The 18,867-nt window shown below is 43.5% G+C and overlaps 1 protein-coding gene across 1 annotated transcript in view; it reads left to right on the top strand.

Annotated features, from left to right (window-relative positions):
- LOC126167966 (uncharacterized) overlaps positions 1–17,329 on the top strand; it is a 147,466-nt gene extending 130,137 nt beyond the window's left edge. The window contains exon 13 of the mRNA XM_049920523.1: positions 17,315–17,329. Coding sequence (XP_049776480.1) covers positions 17,315–17,329 — 15 coding nt within the window. The remainder of the gene's footprint in view (positions 1–17,314) is intronic.
- Positions 17,330–18,867: the final 1,538 nt, after the last annotated feature.

Below are 18,867 nucleotides of genomic sequence, written 5' to 3'. Positions count from 1 at the left end.
AGGACGGCTTTCCTTTAATGTGCCGCATCTCAAACAGCCTTCTCCACTCTCAGGAGTAGTAAATAAAAAATAAATAAAAGGTAACAAATGGCTGCTCTACCTCAAAATGAAAAGAATACAAATATATTCAGAATGAGATTTTCACTCTGCAGCGGAGTGTGCGCTGATATGAAACTTCCTGGCAGATTAAAACTGTGTGCCCGACCGAGACTCGAACTCGGGACCTTTGCCTTTCGCGGGCAGGTGCTCTACCATCTTTTTTTTTTTTTTTTTTTTTTACTCTCATTTTGTACGCTTTTGTTCGTTGCATCTGCTCGGGGCGGACGTCGTAAGACATCCATTTATCATTTATGTTCGTTGTTGATCGATTGACTCAGTTTTTTTATTACAGAGGGCATGTAACCCTCTGACCGAACACGCTGAGCTACCATGCCGGCGCCATCTGAGCTACCGAAGCACGACTCACGCCCGGTACTCACAGCTTTACTTCTGCCAGTACCTCGTCTCCTACCTTCCAAACGTTACAGAAGCTCTCCTGCGAACCTTGCAGAACTTGCTTCGGTAGCTCAGATGGTAGAGCACTTGCCCGCGAAAGGCAAAGGTCCCGAGTTCGAGACTCGGTCGGGCACACAGTTTTAATCTGCCAGGAAGTTAAAAATATATTGTCATGTACACTGAGATGACAAAGGTAATGGGATATTTTTTATCAGCATGTCGGACCTCCTTTTGCCCACTGTGGAGCAGCAACTGTATGTGGCATGGTCTCGACAAGTCGCCGGAAGTCTCCTCCAGAAATACTGAGCCATTCTGCCTCTACAGCCGTCCGTAGTTACCAAAGTGTTGCAGGTGTAGGATTTTTGTGCACGATTTGGCCTCTTGATTATCTAATATAAGTGTTCGAAGGGATTCATGTCATGCGATCCCGGTGGCCAAATCATTCACTCAAACTGTCCATAATGTTCTTCAAACCAGTCGCAAACAATTGTGGCCCAGTGACATGACGCATTGTCATCCGTAAAAATTCCACCGTTGTTTGGGTAAATTACATCCATGAACGGCTGCCAAAGTTCAGTGATCCGTTCAGTTGAACCAGAGGACCCAGTCTATTCCACGTAAACACGACGCACGCCATTATGGAGTCATCATCAGCTTGCACAGTGTCCTGTTGACAACTTGGGTCCATAGCCTCATGGGGTCTGTGCCACACTCGAACCCTACCATCAGCTCTTACCAGCTGACTAGGCCACGGTTTTCCAGTTATCTCATGGACAGTAACAACTATTACGAAACAATTAAAAATGTAAAACAAAAATATCAAACAAAACTAAAACGCGTGTGACGTGACGTCCGGCGCATATTGCGACGCGTACACATACTTCACACACGCCGATTGGCGACGCTCTGTGCAGACAGAACCGAAGCGCGCGCACCCTGTAATGTTTCTCAAACGATTTTACAGAAACTATTCAATGAAAATATTTGATTTTTGCCTTACTTGTAGCGGTATATGCCAGCTTCGTGGCAAAGTGCCCATCATCTCGCTAATGGTCATACTTTAGTGATTCGCACATTTTAATAAGACACTACGCAAAATTCAAAAAGTTTGCAATGAAGGATAGGGGTCGCCTTGATTTTGCGTTTGGTGCGTATTACACCGTATGTTGCTGCGTATGAAATTAAGCTAACAAAAATTGAATTTTTGTTTAGACTTAGGAGAAGGTCTCTATCTGTCTCCGATCTCGAGAAAATACCGGTAGATTGTATGTAGCACAATCACTCCCGATCTCACTCCCACGGGAATGAAATATTCACAACATCCCTCATATCTCCAAAACCGCTCGAGACATCGAAACGAGTTTTTCGCGAATGATGGCAAACGAGCAGGAGAGTACTTCGCCAGTTCGTAAACACATTGAACTTTCTTATCTAGGACGACATATCAGAATTGTACTTTCTATTTTATTTTTTTCATTCCAGTGACTGTGATTCTTTAAGAGTTATCGATAGCTAGTCAACAAGAGTAACCTAGTATGAAAATAAACATAAAATTTCTTCTCTTATGTTACCGCAAACCGACACAATGAGGTTTTTTTTCGTAAGCTGTTGAGCTCTCTGGTCGCCAGTTACTTGTTTAATGAGACACTGTTTCAGATTTCTGTCACAATAGCTGCTGCAAAAACGAGTTTGTGCAAATTATACTGTGTTTCGGCAAAAGAAGTACCGTTAAACCTGTCAACAAGAGAAATGTGTCCGTTACTCATAAATGGTGATGCTTCTTCGAATGAGAAAAGGTTAACAATTCACACAAAAATCAATAGTTCTGTTGAAATTTTGGTTGAATCCCACAACCCATCGTATTTTTAACATTGAGCAACTGGAATGGAAACTTACCAGTGGCTCTTATTCCTTTTCTTCATCTGAGCAGTATTAAAATAATGACGAGTATACTCTTGGGGCAGAATGACACCCACATACCAGATGCTGCTTACTCACCTACGCCTTGCCAAACTGACAATGTGTCATTCGCGAATAAAATAGTTATTATTGAGAAAAGGAAACAATTGATACGTGGCACAAAGCGATGGTCATCAGATGGATATCGTCAGCAGCTGAGAATATGCGAGCGACAGGAATGCGTGTGTGTTTTGTGAGAGGAAGAGTACACGCCGTTCGAAAAACATTCTCATGAAAGTAGATCTGCCTTTGTCAGCAATACACTTCAACAAAATAAATATCACCACACTCTTTCAGGATACTCATACTATCGGAATAATACCAACCACTACGTCATTTGTGTAGTCTGTTGTATTTATTGATGCTGATAGTGTGTATGCAACCACTAATGTGCTTTCTGCATCTACATATACACTCCGCTAGCCACCAAGCGGTGTGTGGCCTAGGGCACCATTCGCGCCAAAGTCATATCCCCCCCCCCCCCCCTCTGTTCCACTCACGGATCGCGCGAGGGAAAAGCGATTGTCTGAACGCCTTACTACGAGCTCTAATTTCCCTTATCTTTCCCTCGTTACGACGAGCCGATTAAAACATCATTATCCTCTGAAACAGAGGATGATACACTAAAGGCCGAAATACTAAATGTCTTTTTTCAAAGCTGTTTCACAGAGGAAGACTGCACTGTAGTTCCTTTTCTAGATTTTCGCACAGATGACAAAATGGTTGATATCGAAATAGATGACAGAGGGATAGAAAAACAATTAAAATCGCTCAAAAGAGGAAAGGCTGCTGGACCTGATTGGATACCAGTTCGATTTTACACAGAGTACGCGAAGGAACTTGCCCCCCTTCTTGCAGCGGTGTACCGTAGGTCTCTAGAAGAGCGTAGCGTTCCAAAGGATTGGAAAAGGGCACAGGTCATCCCCGATTTCAAGAAGGGACGTCGAGCATATGTGCAGAACTATAAACGTATATCTCTAACGTCGATCAGTTGCAGAATTTTGGAACACGTATTATGTTGGAGTATAATGAATTTTCTGGAGACTAGAAATCTAGTCTGTAGCAATCAGCATGGGTTTCGAAAAAGACGATCGTGTGAAACCCAGCTCACGCTATTCGTCCACGAGACTCAGTGGGCCAGTTAGATGCCGTGTTTCTTGACTTCCGCCAGGCGTTTGATACAGTTCCCCACAGTCGTTTGCCGGCCGCTGGTAGCCGAGCGGTTCTAGGCGCTTCGGTCTGGAACCACGCGACCGCTACGGTTGCAGGTTCGAATCCTGCCTCGGGCATTGATGTGTGTGATGTCCTTAGGTTAGTTAGGTTTAAATAGTTCTAAGTTCTAGGGGACTGATGACCTCAGAAGTTAAGTCCCATAGTGATCAGAGCCATTTGAACCATTTGAACCCACAGTCGTTAAATGAACACAGTAAGAGCATATGAACTATCAGACCAATTGTGTGATTGGATTGAAGAGTTCCTAGATAACAGAACGCATCATGTCATTCTCAATGGAGTGAAGTCTTCCGAAGTAAGAGTGAATTCAGGAGTGCCCCAGGGGAGTGTCTGCTGTTTACAAAATACATAAGTGGCCTTGTGGATAACAAATGGCTCTGGGACTTAACTTCTGAGGTCATCAGTCCCCTAGAACTTAGAACTACTTAAACCGAACTAAGCTAAGGACATCACACACGTCCATGCCCGAGGCAGGATTCGAACCTGCGACCGTAGCAGTCACGCGGTTCCGGACTGAGCGCCTAGAACCTCTAGACCACCGCGGCCGGCTGTGGATAACATCGAAAGTTCACTGAGGCTTTTTGCGGATGATGCTGTAGAATATCGAAAGGTTGTAACAATGGGAAAATGTACTGAAATGCAGGAGGACCTGCAACGAATTGACGCATGGTGCAGGGAATGGCAATTGAATCTCAATGTAGACAAGTGTACTGTGTTACCAATACATAGAAACAAAGATCCTTTACCATTTAGCTACAATATAGCAAGTCAGCAACTGGAAGCAGTTAATTCCACAAATTATCAGGGAATAGTCATTAGGAGTTATCTAAAATGGAATGACCATATAAAATTAATCGTCGGTAAAGCAGTTGCCAGACTGAGATTAATTGGAAGAATCCTAAGGAAATGCAGTCTGAAAACAAAGGAAGTAGGTTACAGTACACTTGTTCGCCCACTGCTTGAATACTGCTCACTGGTGTGGGATCCGTACCAGATAGGGTTGATAGAAAAGATAGAGAAGCTCCAACGGAGAGCAGCGTTACGGAAATGACAGATAAACTCCAGTGGAAGACTCTGCAAGAGAGACGCTCAGTAGCTCGGTACGGGCTTTAGTTGAAGTTTCGAGAACATACCTTCACCGAGGATTCAAGCAGTATATTTCTGCCTCCCATGTATATCTCGCGAAGAGACCATGAGGATAAAATCAGAGAGATTAGATCTCACACAGAGGCATACCGAAGATCTTTCTTTCCACGAACAATACGAGACTGGAATAGGAGGGAGAACCGATAGAGGTACTCAAAGTACCCTCCGCCACGCACCGTCAGGTGGCTTGCGGAGTATGGATGTAGATGTATATGTAGATTCGTGAGGGCTTCTCGACTGTTTCTATCTTGCAGTGGAAATGTGATGTCCACTTGTAAATAGTATAATGTCTCTTATTACATCCATATCCAAATAATGATAGTGAAACTTATGTACTTCATATCTCGGACGTTTTTGCCAGGATCACAATGGGGTCATAACTGTGGAAATTACGCCTTTTCGACATTTTGTAACAGATCGTATAGATACGTCAGCATAACAGGCAGAAAATACATAACCTTGATGTACTTTCCTGCCTTGCTTCTAGGTCACATGATTTTATAATATTCCTTACTTCCTTATTCACCAGCCTCACGATGAATCGTCTGTCTCTTCTTACGATTTGAAAACATTGTGGTGGCAGAAGATATAATTCCAGTGGTTAATGGCTCACCATTTATTGAACTGTGCAATTTTCTTGACAAAAGAAAAAACAAAAAAATATACTGATATATGTAACTGAAAAGTATTATGTACTAACAGTAACAGGTGGAGCTCTTAAACGGCGAATAACGAAACACTACTCAGTGACAATAAAATTAAGTATACCGTAAGGCTGATTTTTCGCATGGGCAATACTTCTGCTGCCCATATGCGCCATGCCGAAGTGAGTATATGGCAAGACTGCCTTCCCGCTCCCCGCCTCCCACAGTGCTCGTGTGACGCGCGTCGCGAGAAACTGTCCCACAGCCACTATGCCGCGCGACCTGGCGCAGGCGCGCGTCGCGTCCCAGTCGCGTCGCGTCGCAATTGCGCGGTCCCATTTGAACCTGCTAAGTTACAAAAGACCGCACTGCGCTGCGCCGCGCCACATGCGCTATACGCGTCTCAGTTCGCGCCTAGCGTTAGGCTAGGCGCAAATTGAGAAGCGTATAGCACGTGTGACGTAACACGACACTATAGCGCGACACGCACGTGGCGGGTGCAGCGCATATTGCGACGCGTACACCATACTTCGCACGCGCCGACTGGCGACGCTCTACGCTGACTGAACCGAAGCGCGCGCAACCTCTTATCTTTCGCAAACGATTTTACAGAAACTATTCTCTGCAAATATATGATTTTTGCCTTACTTCTATATCAGCTTCGTGGCGAAGGGTCCATCATCTCGCTAATGACCATTCTTATTGTTATGTACACATTTTAGTAAGACACTACGCAAAACTCAAAAAGTTTGCAACGAAAATTAGGGGTCGCTGTGATCTTGCGTTTGGTGCGTATTATACCATATGTTGCTGCGTATGAAATTTAGCTAACATGTTGAATTTTTGTCTAGACTTGGGAGGAGGTATCTATCTGCCTCCGATCACGAGAAAATGGATCCTATGTAGCTCGCTCACTTCTAACCTCACGCCCGCGAGAATGAAATATTAGCAACATCGATCATATCTCCTAAACCGCTCGAGACATCGAATCGAAAGTTTGGCGAATGATAGCACAAAAGGAGGAGAGTGTTTTGTCAATTCTTAAACACACGGAAGTTTCTTATCTATGGCGATATATCAGTACTTATACTTCCCTTTTTATTTATTTCACTCCACTCACTGTAATTTTTTAAGAGTTATCGACAGCTAGCGAAACAAGAACTTCCTAGGATGAAAATAAAAATGAAATTTCTTCTTTTATGTTACTGCAAACCTACACTATGAGGCTTTTCGAAAGCTATTGAGCTCTGTGATTGCCAATTACTTGTTTCATGAGGCACTCCGTTTCGGAATTCTGTCGCAATGGCTGCTGTGAGATGAGTTTGGAAAATTACACTGTGACAAAGGAAGTACAATTAAACCAGTCACCAAGAGAAATGTGGCCGTTACTCACAAATGGTGATGCTTCTTCGAATGAGAAAAGGTTAACAACTCACACAAAAATAGAGTGCCAATGCTGTTGGAATTTTGGTGGAATCCCCGTAACCCATCGTATTTTTAACACTGAGTGACTGGAACGGAAACTTACCAAAGGATTTTATTCCTTCTCTTGATCTGAGCAGTATTAAAATAATGACGAGCATTCCTTCAGGCAGAATGATAGGCACATGCCAGATACTGGATACTCACCTACGGCTTGCCAAACTGACAATGTGTACTCGCGAATAAAATAGTTGGTATAGAGAAAAATAAACAATTGATCTGTCGCACAACACAATGGTCAGAGTATTGTCAGCAGTGGACAGTGCGCGTGACAGGAATGCACTAGCTAGCCATGTGTGCCTTGTGAGCTGGACTTCGAAAAACATTGTCATGAAGGTAGATCTGCCTTTGTCAGCAGTACATTTCATCAAATTGTTGTTGTTGTTGTGGTCTTCAGTCCTGAGACTGGTTTGATGCAGCTCTCCATGCTACTCTATCCTGTGCAAGCTTCTTCATCTCCCAGTACCTAATGCAACCTACATCCTTCTGAATTTGCTTAGTGTATTCATCTCTTGGTCTCCCTCTACGATTTTTACCCTCCACACTGCCTTCCAATACTAAACTGGTGATCCCTCGATGCCTCAACACATGTCCTACCAACCGATCCCTTCTTCTAGTCAAGTTGTGCCACAAACTTCTCTTCTCCCCAACCCTATTCAACACTTCCTCATTAGTTATGTGATCTACCCATCTAATCTTCAGCATTCTTCTGTAGCACCACATTTCAAAAGCTTCTATTCTCTTCTTGTCCAAACTATTTATAGTCCATGTTTCACTTCCATACATGGCTACACTCCATACAAATACTTTCAGAAATGACTTCCTGACACTTAAATCTATACTCGATGTTAACAAATTTCTCTTCTTCAGAAACACTTTCCTTGCCATTGCCAGTCTACATTTTATATCCTCTCTACTTCGACCATCATCAGTTATTTTGCTCCACAAATAGCAAAATTCCTTTACTACTTTAAGTGTCTCATTTTCTAATCTAATTCCCTCAGCATCACCTGACTTAATTCGACTACATTCCATTATCCTCGTTTTGCTTTAGTTGCTGTTCATCTTATATCCTCCTTTCAAGACACTATCCATTCCATTCAACTGCTCTTCCAAATCCTTAGGTGTCTCTGACAGAATTACAATGTCATCGGCGAACCTCAAAGTTTTTATTTCTTCTCCATGGATTTTAATACCTACTCCGAATTTTTCTTTTGTTTCCTTCACTGCTTGCTCAATATACAGATTGAATAACATCGGGGAGAGACTACAACCCTGTGTCACTTCCTTCCCAACCACTGCTTCCCTTTCATGTCCCTCGACTCTTATAACTGCCATTTGGTTTCTGTACAAATTGTAAATAGCCTTTCGCCCCCTGTATTTTACCCCTGCCACCGTCAGAATTTGAAAGAGCGTATTCCAATCAACATTGTCAAAAGCTTTGTTTGAAATATTATGGGACTTAACTGCTAAGGTCATCAGTCCCTAAGCTTACACACTACTTAACCTAAATTATCCTAAGGACAAACACACACACCCATGCCCGAGGGAGGACTCGAACCTCCGCCGGGACCAGCCGCACAGTCCATGACTGCAGTCAAAAGCTTTCTCCAAGTCTACAAATGTTAGAAACGTAGGTTTGCCTTTTCTTAATCTAGCTTCTAAGATAAGTCGTAGGGTCAGTATTACCTCACGTATTCCAACATTTCTACGGAATCCAAACTGATCTTCCCCGAGGTCGGCTTCTACTAGTTTTTCCATTCGTCTGTAAAGAATCCGCGTTAGTATTTTGCAGCTGTGACTTATTAAACTGATAGTTCGGTAATTTTCACATTTGTCAACACCTGCTTTCTTTGGGATTGGGATTATTATATTCTTCTTGAAGTCTGAGGGTATTTCGCCTGTTTCATACATCTTGCTCACCAGATGGTAGAGTCTCGTCAGGACTGGCTCTGCCAAGGCTGTCAGTAGTTCTAATGGAATGTTGTCTACTCCCGGGGCCTTGTTTCAGTGCTCTGTCAAGCTCTTCACGCAGTATAATAGCTCCCATTCCATCTTCATCTACATCCTCTTCCGTTTCCATAATATTGTCCTCAAGTACATCGCCCTTGTATAGACCCTCTATATACTCCTTCCACTTTTCTGCTTTCTCTTCTTTGCTTAGAACTGGGTTTCCATTGAGCTTCTGATATTCATACAAGTGGTTCTCTTATCTCCAAAGGTCTCTTTAATTTTCCTGTAGGCTGTATCTATCTTATCCCTAGTGAGATAAGCCTCTACATCCTTACATTTGTCCTCTAGCCATGCCTGCTTAGCCATTTTGCACTTCCTGTCGATCTCATTTTTGAGACGTTTGTATTCCTTTTTGCCTGCTTCATTTACTGCATTTTTATATTTTCTCCTTTCATCAATTAAATTCAGTATTTCTTCTGTCATCCAAGGATTTCTGCTAGCCCTCGTCTTTTTACCTACTTGATCCTCTGCTGCCTTCACTACTTCATCGCTCAAAGCTATCCATCCTTCTTCTACTGTATTTCTTTCCTCCATTCCTGTCAATTGTTCCCTTATGCTCTCCCTGAAACTCTGTACAACCTCTGGTTTAGTCAGTTTATCCAGGTCCCATCTCCTTAAATTCCCACCTTTCTGCAGTTTCTCCAATTTTAATCTACAGGTCATCACCAATAGATTGTGGTCAGAATCCACATCTGCCACTGGAAATGTCTTACAATTTAAAACCTAGTTCCTAAATCTCTGTCTTATCATTATATAATCTATCTGAAACCTGTCAGTATCTCCAGGCTTCTTCCATGTATACAACCTTCTTTCATGGTTCTTGAACCAAGTGTTAGCTATGATTAAGTTGTGCTCTGTGCAAAATTCTACCAGGCGGCTTCCTCTTTCATTTCTTACCCCCAATCCATATTCACCTACTATGTTTCCTTCTCTCCCTTTTCCTACTGCCGAATTCCAGTCACCCATGACTATTAAACTTTCGTCTCCCTTCACAATCTGAATAATTTCTTTTATTTCATCATACATTTCTTCAATTTCTTCATCATCTACAGAGCTAGTTGGCATATAAACTTGTACTACTGTAGTAGGCGTCGGCTTCGTATCTATCTTGGCCACAATAATGTGTTCACTATGCTGTTTGTAGTAGCTTACCCGCATTCCTATTTTCCTATTCATTATTAAACCTACTCCTGCATTACCCCTATTTGATTTTGTGTTTATAACCCTGTAGTCCCCTGACCAGAAGTCTTGTTCCTCCTTGCACCGAACTTCACTAATTTCCACTATATCTGACTTTAACCTATCCATTTCCATTTTTAAATTTTCTAACCTACCTGCCCGATTAAGGGATCTGACATTCCACGCTCCGATCCGTAGAACGCCAGTTTTCTTTCTCCTGATAATGACATCCTCTTGAGTAGTCCCCGCCCGGAGATGCGAATGGGGGACTATTTTACCTCCGGAATATTTTACCCAAGAGGACGCCATCATCATTTAACCACACAGTAAAGCTGCATGCCCTCAGGAAAAATTACGGCCGTAGTTTCCCCTTGCTTTCAGCCATTCGCAGTACGAGCACAGCAAGGCCGTTTTGGTTAGTGTTACAAGGCCAGATCAGTCAATCATCCAGACTGTTGTCCTTGCAACTACTGAAAAGGCTGCTGCCCCTCTTCAGGAACCACACGTTTGTCTGGCCTCTCAACAGATACCCCTCCATTGTGGTTGCACCTACGGTACGGCTATCTGAATCGCTGAGGCACGCAAGCCTTCCCACCAACGGCAAGGTCCATGGTTCATGGGGGGGGGGGGGGACTCTTTTTTTCGAAATAATAGTGACCATTTTCTTCATTTGTGTAGCCTGTTGTATAATTAGTTTATTAATGCTGATAATGTGCATGTAACAATTGAAATGCTTTTTCTCATCACAGCGAACCTATTAAAACATTGTTATTTGTGATTGCTTTTCGACTGTTTCTAGCTTGCAGTGGAAATGTGATGTTCACATGCATGTAGTACAGTGTGTAGTATTACATTATTACATCCATATCCAAGTAATCACAGTGAGACTGCTATATTTCAGATCTGGGACGCTTTTACCACGAGCACAAAGGGATCACATCTGTGGAAATTATCCCTTTCTAAGTTTTTGTAACAGATCGTACAGATACACCAGCATACTAAAGTGCGCGTCATTTATGATGGCGGCCGAGTTTACGTACGTTCTGCGCATCTGACGTCACAAAACACAGTCAGCCAATGAACAGAGAACGATGTTGCCAGAGCACGACTGCAGTGCAGAGCATGGACGAGTGTCTTCAGTTTTAGAAACGTTCAGTCATAAATAAAGTGATTGAACAAATGCAATGTCTTGATAGCAGACTTTCTTTTAGAGACAGTTTGGAAAAAGCATTCTTTATACCAATTGCTTCATATTCTATTAATTAATTAAACCAGATAAGCAATAAGCCTCCTAATTCAGGCGATAGCAAGGAAAGGTGTTTGTATCATTCTCACTAACTGCTTTTTCGCAATAAAGAACAGTGGTAATTGTTTATTTGCTATTGTACTTCGACGAAACGTAATTCATAGTCATACCAACAGTGTTTGTCGGTATTTTGCGTGATATTTAAGTCCTCCGGGAGACATATTGAATGACGAGCTGTGTTGGCGTAATGGTTAAAGTGTAGGGCTGCTGAGCGAAAGGTTCTGAATTCAAACCTTTTTCGGTGTGCAAACTTTTTTTTTATTTAAAAAGAATATAGAAGTGTCTTACTTCATGAATTTTATTCGTTTGAATGTAATTTCTTGAAATTTCTAGCGGCAACCAAAATCGACCATAAGGAAAGTATACGCTATGGACTTTTACCTCTCCAAACTCTTCAAAATTTCGTGCAATGGTTTACTACATCTAATGCTGCACAATAACTGCGTTGAACATAGAATCAAAATTAAGTCATTTAAGGGGGGGAGGGGGGGAGGTATCAGTCAACAAGATGTGTAAAATCAAATTTTTGGGCCAAATAGTTTTTTGTGAAATCGAATGATTAAGTGTGTCAAAGCAGTCGAAACACCATGTGTTTGCACAGGTGAGCAGTGCAATGATGACAAAATCTCGCACAGCGCAGAATGCGGGGAGCACGTCTCTGTAGCAGCGAAAGGGTTAATGCGGCCGTGGTGGCTTTACTTCATAAACTGCGCGTTCCCCCCTAAACGTAAGTTTGCAAACTATACTATGGCGCTGCTTCGCTTGCCGCGTGCAACTGGCAACGCAGCAATCTCCCGCGGCTGGGCGGGCATGCGCGAACCGCCAAGATAAAAGAATTGAGCTATAGGCATGGAACCGCGCGACTGCTACGGTCGCGGTTCGAATCCTGCCTCGGGCATGGATGTGTGTGATGTCCTTAGATTAGTTAGGTTTAAGTAGTTCTAAGTTCTAGGGGACTGATGACCTAAGATGTTGAGTCCCATAGTGCTCAGAGCCATTTGAACCATACTAGGCAGCGAGAAGATAACCTTGTTTTACTTTCCTGCCTTGCTTCTTAATCACATGATTTTATAATATTCCTTGCTTCCTTATTCACTACCCTCTGTCCCTTCTTGCGATCTGAAAACAACGCGGAGGCATATGATACAATTCCAGCGGCCAGTGGCACATCAGTTACTGAAGTAAGCATTTTTCTTGACAGAAGAAAAACAAAACAAAGCAAAACAAAACTATACAGATATAAATAACAGAAAAGTATAATGTACTAACGAAGAAAGCTGGAGCGTTTAAACGGCGAAAAACGAAACACTGCCCAAAGGCAATAAAATGCAGTGCACAGTAAGGCAAAATTTATCGTATGGGCAATACTACCACTGCTCATATGCGCCGTACCGATGTGAGCATGTGGCCGGGCTACTCTTCTGCTCCTCGCCTCAAATTTCCCACGGTGCTAGCGAGGCACGCGCGGCGCGAGAATCTCACACAATGCTCGCGTTACGCGCGGCGCGAGAAGCTGTTCCACAACCACAACACCGCGCGACCTGGCGCAGGCGCGTGTCGCGTTCCAGTCGCATCGCGTCGCAATTTGCGCGGTCCCACTTGAACCTGCTAAGTTACAAAAGACCGCACTGCGCTGCGCCGCGCCACATGCGCTACACGCGTCTCAGTTTGCGCCTAGCGTTACGTGACGCAGCAAATAACAACCATTTTTACTTCCGAGACCGTCTGATCATTGCAGCATAGGGTACGAACTGAATCAGCCCGTAAATACGGGTCGCGTATCCACGACGGCCGCTGGGTGCAACGTCTGTGGTGGTGGCGCCATCTGTGACGGGCGTCACGACCCTTCTTCAGTGGACCGTGCCCATGACTCCCTCCTGGCTGCCACAGCTATCCCACATCTCGCCCACTCGGTCGCGAGCTTCTACACCTGGCGACCTTTTGCCTGCTTCTGTTACAAAAGACTCACTCTTGTGCCTCTTCTAACATTCTGCTTCTCCCGCCATGAAGCGAATTCATTGGTCCTACTTCACTCTGCTTTCTTACGTTAATATTTTTAATTCTCGTATGGTTCAAAATAGTACAAATATTGACCATATTTTAAAAATACAACTACGCAGGGTGACTCTAAAAGGACTTTACAACTTTGGAACGGTATAGAAATTTACTGAGATAACTTACAGAGTCGGAAGGTGTCTCATTTTGTAGCAAACAACCTCAAGTTTGAGTGCATCAGTACCCCATTTCGCCACCACGAGCGCCAGCGTAGTGCGCAGTGAAAATTGCTACTTTCAGAGGTTCGGGGTAAGTTTGCTGCGTGTTTTGGTTTCACGAAACGAAATCTGCAACAACTATTCGACGTAAATTTCTCTCAGAATACGTTAAAGTAATTCCAAGTAGGCCTACAATTTATCCTCGCCACAAGAACTTTGTTGGGACAGATTGTTCACTGCGACATGATAAATCACCAGGTCGCCTGCATATTGATGAATATGTTTATCTGATATGCTTGAAAACCTTTTAATCCTACAGATCGATGAAAATGACCGAGATGGAATGGTTTACTACCAGCAAGACAGTGCACTACCTTATTTCCTCACGGAAGTTCGACTTTTCAACGATAATCGCTTCCCAGGTCGGTGGGTTGGCTGTGAAGGGGCAATCACATGGCCACCTCGCTCCCCAGACATGACGCCACAGTATTTCTTTCTTTGGGGTTTCATTAAAGACCGTGTATATGTTTCCGCACTACCGATCAATTCAGCCGATCTGAAAAATCGAATCTACGCTGTCATTGCACAAGTTACTCTCGATTTGCTAAAACGTGTGAGGGAAGAGCCCTTGTGAGGCAAACTGAGAAGCTGCTTGATTCAGAAGTAGCGGCTCCGGGCTCGGAAACTGACATACGGCCGGGAGAGCGGTGTGCTGACCACATGCCCCTCCATATTCATTTCGAAGGAAATTGACGGAGATCCAAAATGTGAAATGATTTGGGTGAAGGTCACGGTTAAAGCAGGCTCAAACATGGTAATTGGATGTCTCTATAGGCCCCCTGGCTCAGCAGCTGTTGTGGCTGATCACCTGAAGGATAATTTGGAAAATATTTCGAGTAGATTTCCCCACCATCTTATAGTTCTGGGTGGAGGTTTTAATTTGCCGGATATAGACTGGGAGACTCAAACGTTCAAAACGGGTGGCAGGGACAAAGAATCCAGTGAAATTTTTTTAAGTGCTTTATCTGAAAACTACCTTGAGCAGTTAAACAGAGAACCGACTCGTGGCGATAACATGTTAGACTTTCTGGTGACAAACAGACCCGAACTATTTGAAACAGTTAACGCATAAAAGGGAATCAGCGATCATAAAGCGGTTACGGCATCGATGATTTCAGCCGCAAATAGAAATATTAAAAAAGGTAGGAAGATTTTTCTGTTTAGCAAAAGTGACAAAAAGCAGATTACAGAGTACCTGACGGCTCAACACAAAAGTTTTGTCTCAAGTACAGATAGTGTTGAGGATCAGTGGACAAAGTTCAAAACCATCGTACAATATGCGTTAGATGAGTATGTGCCAAGCAAGATCGTAAGAGATGGAAAAGAGCCACCGTGGTACAACAGCCGAGTTAGAAAACTGCTACGGAAGCAAAGGGAACTGCACAGCAAACATAAGCATAGCCAAAGCCTTGCAGACAAACAAAATTTACGCGAAGCGAAATGTAGTGTGAGGAGGGCTATGCGAGAGACGTTCAATGAATTCGAAAGTAAAGTTCTGACTTGGCAGAAAATCCTAAGAAATTTTGGTCTCATGTCAAAGCGGTAGGTGGATCAAAACAAAATGTCCAGACACTCTGTGACCAAAATGGTACTGAAACAGAGGATGACAGACTAAAGGCCGAAATACTAAATGTCTTTTTCCAAAGCTGTTTCACAGAGGAAGATTGCACTGTAGTTCCTTCTCTAGATTTTCGTACAGATGACAAAATGGTAGATATCGAAATAGACGACAGAGGGATAGAGAAACAATTAAAATCGCTCAAAAGAGGAAAGGCTGCTGGACCTGATGGGATACCAGTTCGATTTTATACAGAGTACGCGAAGGAACTTGCCCGCCTTCTTGCAGCGGTGTACCGTAGGTCTCTAGAAGAGCGTAGCGTTCCAAAGGATTGGAAAAGGGCACAGGTCATCCCCGTTTTCAAAGAGGGACGTCGAACAGGTGAGCAGAACTATAGGCCTATATCTCTAACGTGATCAGTTGTAGAATTTTGGAACACGCATTACGTTCAAGTATAATGACTTTCCTGGAGACTAGAGATCTACTCTGTAGGAATCAGCATGGGTTTCGAAAAAGACGGTCGTGTGAAACCAAGCTCGCGCTATTCGTCCACGAGACTCAGAGGGCCATAGACACGGGTTCCCAGGTAGATGCCGTGTTTCTTGACTTCCGCAAGGCGTTCGATACAGTTTCCCACAGTCGTTTAATGAACAAAGTAAGAGCATATAGACTATCAGACCAATTGTGTGATTGGATTGAAGAGTTCCTAGATAACAGATCACAGCATGTCATTCTCAATGGAGAGAAGTCTTCCGAAGTAAGAGTGATTTCAGGTGTGTCGCAGGGGAGTGTCATAGGACCGTTGCTATTCACAATATACATAAATGACCTTGTGGATGACATCGGAAGTTCACTGAGGCTTTTTGCAGATGATGCTGTGATGTATCGAGATGTTGTAACAATGGAAAATTGTACTGAAATGCTGGAGGATCTGCAGCGAATTGACATATGGTGCAGGGAATGGCAATTGAATCTCAATGTAGACAAGTGTAATGTGCTGCGAATACATAGAAATATAGATCCCTTATCATTCAGCTACAAAATAGCAGGTCAGCAACTGGAAGCAGTTAATTCCATAAATCATCTGGGAGTACGCACTAGGAGTGATTTAAAATGGGAATGATCATATAATGTTGATCGTCGGTAAGGCAGATGCCAGACTGAGATTCATTGGAAGAATCCTAAGGAAATGCAATCCGAAAACAAAGGAAGTAGGTTACAGTACGCTTGTTCGCCCACTGCTTGAATACTGCTCAGTAGTGTGGGATCCGTACATGATAGGGTTGATAGAAGAGATAGAGAAGATCCAACGGAGAGCAGCGCGCTTTGTTACAGGATCATTTAGTAATCGCGAAAGCGTTACGGAGATGATAGGTAAACTCCAGTGGATGACTCTGCAGGAGAGACGCTCAGTAGCTCGGTACGGGCTTTTGTTAAAGTTTCGAGAACATACCTTCACCGAAGAGTCAAGCAGTATATTGCTCCCTCCTACGTATATCTCGCGAAGAGACCATGAGGATAAAATCAGAGAGATTAGAGCCCACACAGAGGCATACCGACAATCTTTCTTTCCACGAGCCATACGAGACTGGAATAAAAGGGAGAACCGATAGAGGTACTCAAGGTACCCTCCGCCACACACCGTCAGGTGGCTTGCGGAGTATGGATGTAGATGTAGATATCTGCATCCAGTGACGCCTATGGGATGAGGATGACGCTTGCGCCGGGCGGTACCGTTGGGCCTTCATGGCCTGTCCGGGAGGAGTTTGTGAGGGAAGAAATTGACTACCGGTTGGATATTTGTCGCGTTCACAAAGGGTAGTCACATCGAACCAAAATGACACTTGACACTTTTATGTAAAACGTGAGGTTGTTTGCTACAAAATGACACATCTATCGATTCTGTAGGCTTCTCAATAAATTTCCATATCTTTCCAAAGCTGTAAAATCCGTTTTGACTCACCCTGATGTTTACTTTAAATCTTCAGCCTACATCTGCATGTTTAATAATTATTTTTCCGGACAGGCCATGAAGGCCTAACAGTACTGACGGGCCGCCGTGTCATACTCAGCCTAGAGGCGTAACTGGATACAGATATGGAGGGGCATGTGGTCAGCAGCCCACTCACCTGACCGTATGTCAGTTTAAGAGACCGGCGCCACTACTTCTCAATCAAGTAGCTCCTCAGTTTGCCTCAGAAGGGCTGAGTGCACCCCACTTGCCAACAGCGCTAGGTTGACCCGATGGTCCTCCCATCCAAGTGCTAGCCCAGCCCGACAGCGCTTAACTTCAGTGATCTCACGGGAACCGGTGTTACCACTGCGCCAAGGCCGTCGGCCATGTTTAATAATGCTTGACCTAAAATAAAACATTACGATCTTATTTGTTAAATATAACATTTGTCTTTAAGCATGTAAGGGTGAAGAAACTTAGGACAGATTTGAAGTTGTGCTTCAAGTTTGTTGGAAGTCCCTAAGTGCACTCATTATGAATCACTTGATGAATATAATGTGGGTCATTTCCGCTTCATTTTAATGAAAAGTTTGGAAGGTAGGAGACGAGATACTGGCAGAAGTAGAGCTGCGAGGACGGGCTGTGAGTCATGCTTGGGTAGCTCAGATGGTAGAGCACTTGCCCGTGAAAGGCAAAGGTCCTGAGTTCGAGTCACGGCCCGGCATACAGTTTTAATCTGCCAGGAAGTTTCATATCAACGCACACTCCGCTGCAGAGTGAAAATTTCATTCTAAAAAGTAAGTTTTTCACACATCTCAATGTTTATGAAGTCATGTGAATGTATTTGTTGCACGTGAATGTGAGCTGTTGTAGTTACCGTAAATACTGTCACATAAATCATCATTTGTTGACGACAAGGCCTTAACTGTCTCTTTTACTGAATATTCGGAAGTTCTAGAGTGTCTAGAGGGATTTCTTCAACCTGTTGAAGGTGCCGTTCCAGTAGCAATTGTGGGCACAAGGTGCAATCAGCTGCAGATATTTGCCGATGTCGGAAGAAACGATGCCAGTGGGCTAGTTTCCGACGACTGGAAATAACCGTCCCTGCTGACGAATTTCGACGAAGCATACAGTCTGTGGCTTTTTTCGAAGTAATGACCATGGGCCCCTGGTCTTGAACTCAGTGAGTTGCCCAGATCACAGATTTTGGAGATTTTTTGACAATCTGGGCTTCGACTTTCTAGATTTGCACCACAAGATGAGAATTGCAGGATGCTCAAGAACGCATCCGGAGTCTTCTAAACACCTGAGGCTATAAGTTTAGTTGATTCCGTGTAGAATCCATATAAGGTTTTTTTTTTAGAACAGTTGCCTCTCCGTCCAGTCAGAATAAATGTTGCTGTGGATGATTCGACAATACTCATATCAGACCTCAAAAAAAAGTACCAAATAGATGAGAAAATAAAACCAACTGAGACGTAATTTCCACCCCACTCTGACGCAGGCACGGTCGATTGATTGCAAGTCTGCCGCCATCCTGATGCAACATAATATGCTGAACTTCTTTACCTGGCAGTCACAGGTACTCTTGAAACTCGCAATAATAATCCGGTCGTATGTCAAGA

This window comes from Schistocerca cancellata, chromosome 1 (genome assembly GCF_023864275.1).
Source record: "Schistocerca cancellata isolate TAMUIC-IGC-003103 chromosome 1, iqSchCanc2.1, whole genome shotgun sequence".
In the NCBI taxonomy this organism is placed as follows: Eukaryota; Metazoa; Arthropoda; class Insecta; order Orthoptera; family Acrididae; genus Schistocerca; species Schistocerca cancellata.
This window is presented reverse-complemented; position numbering and strand designations above follow the sequence as displayed.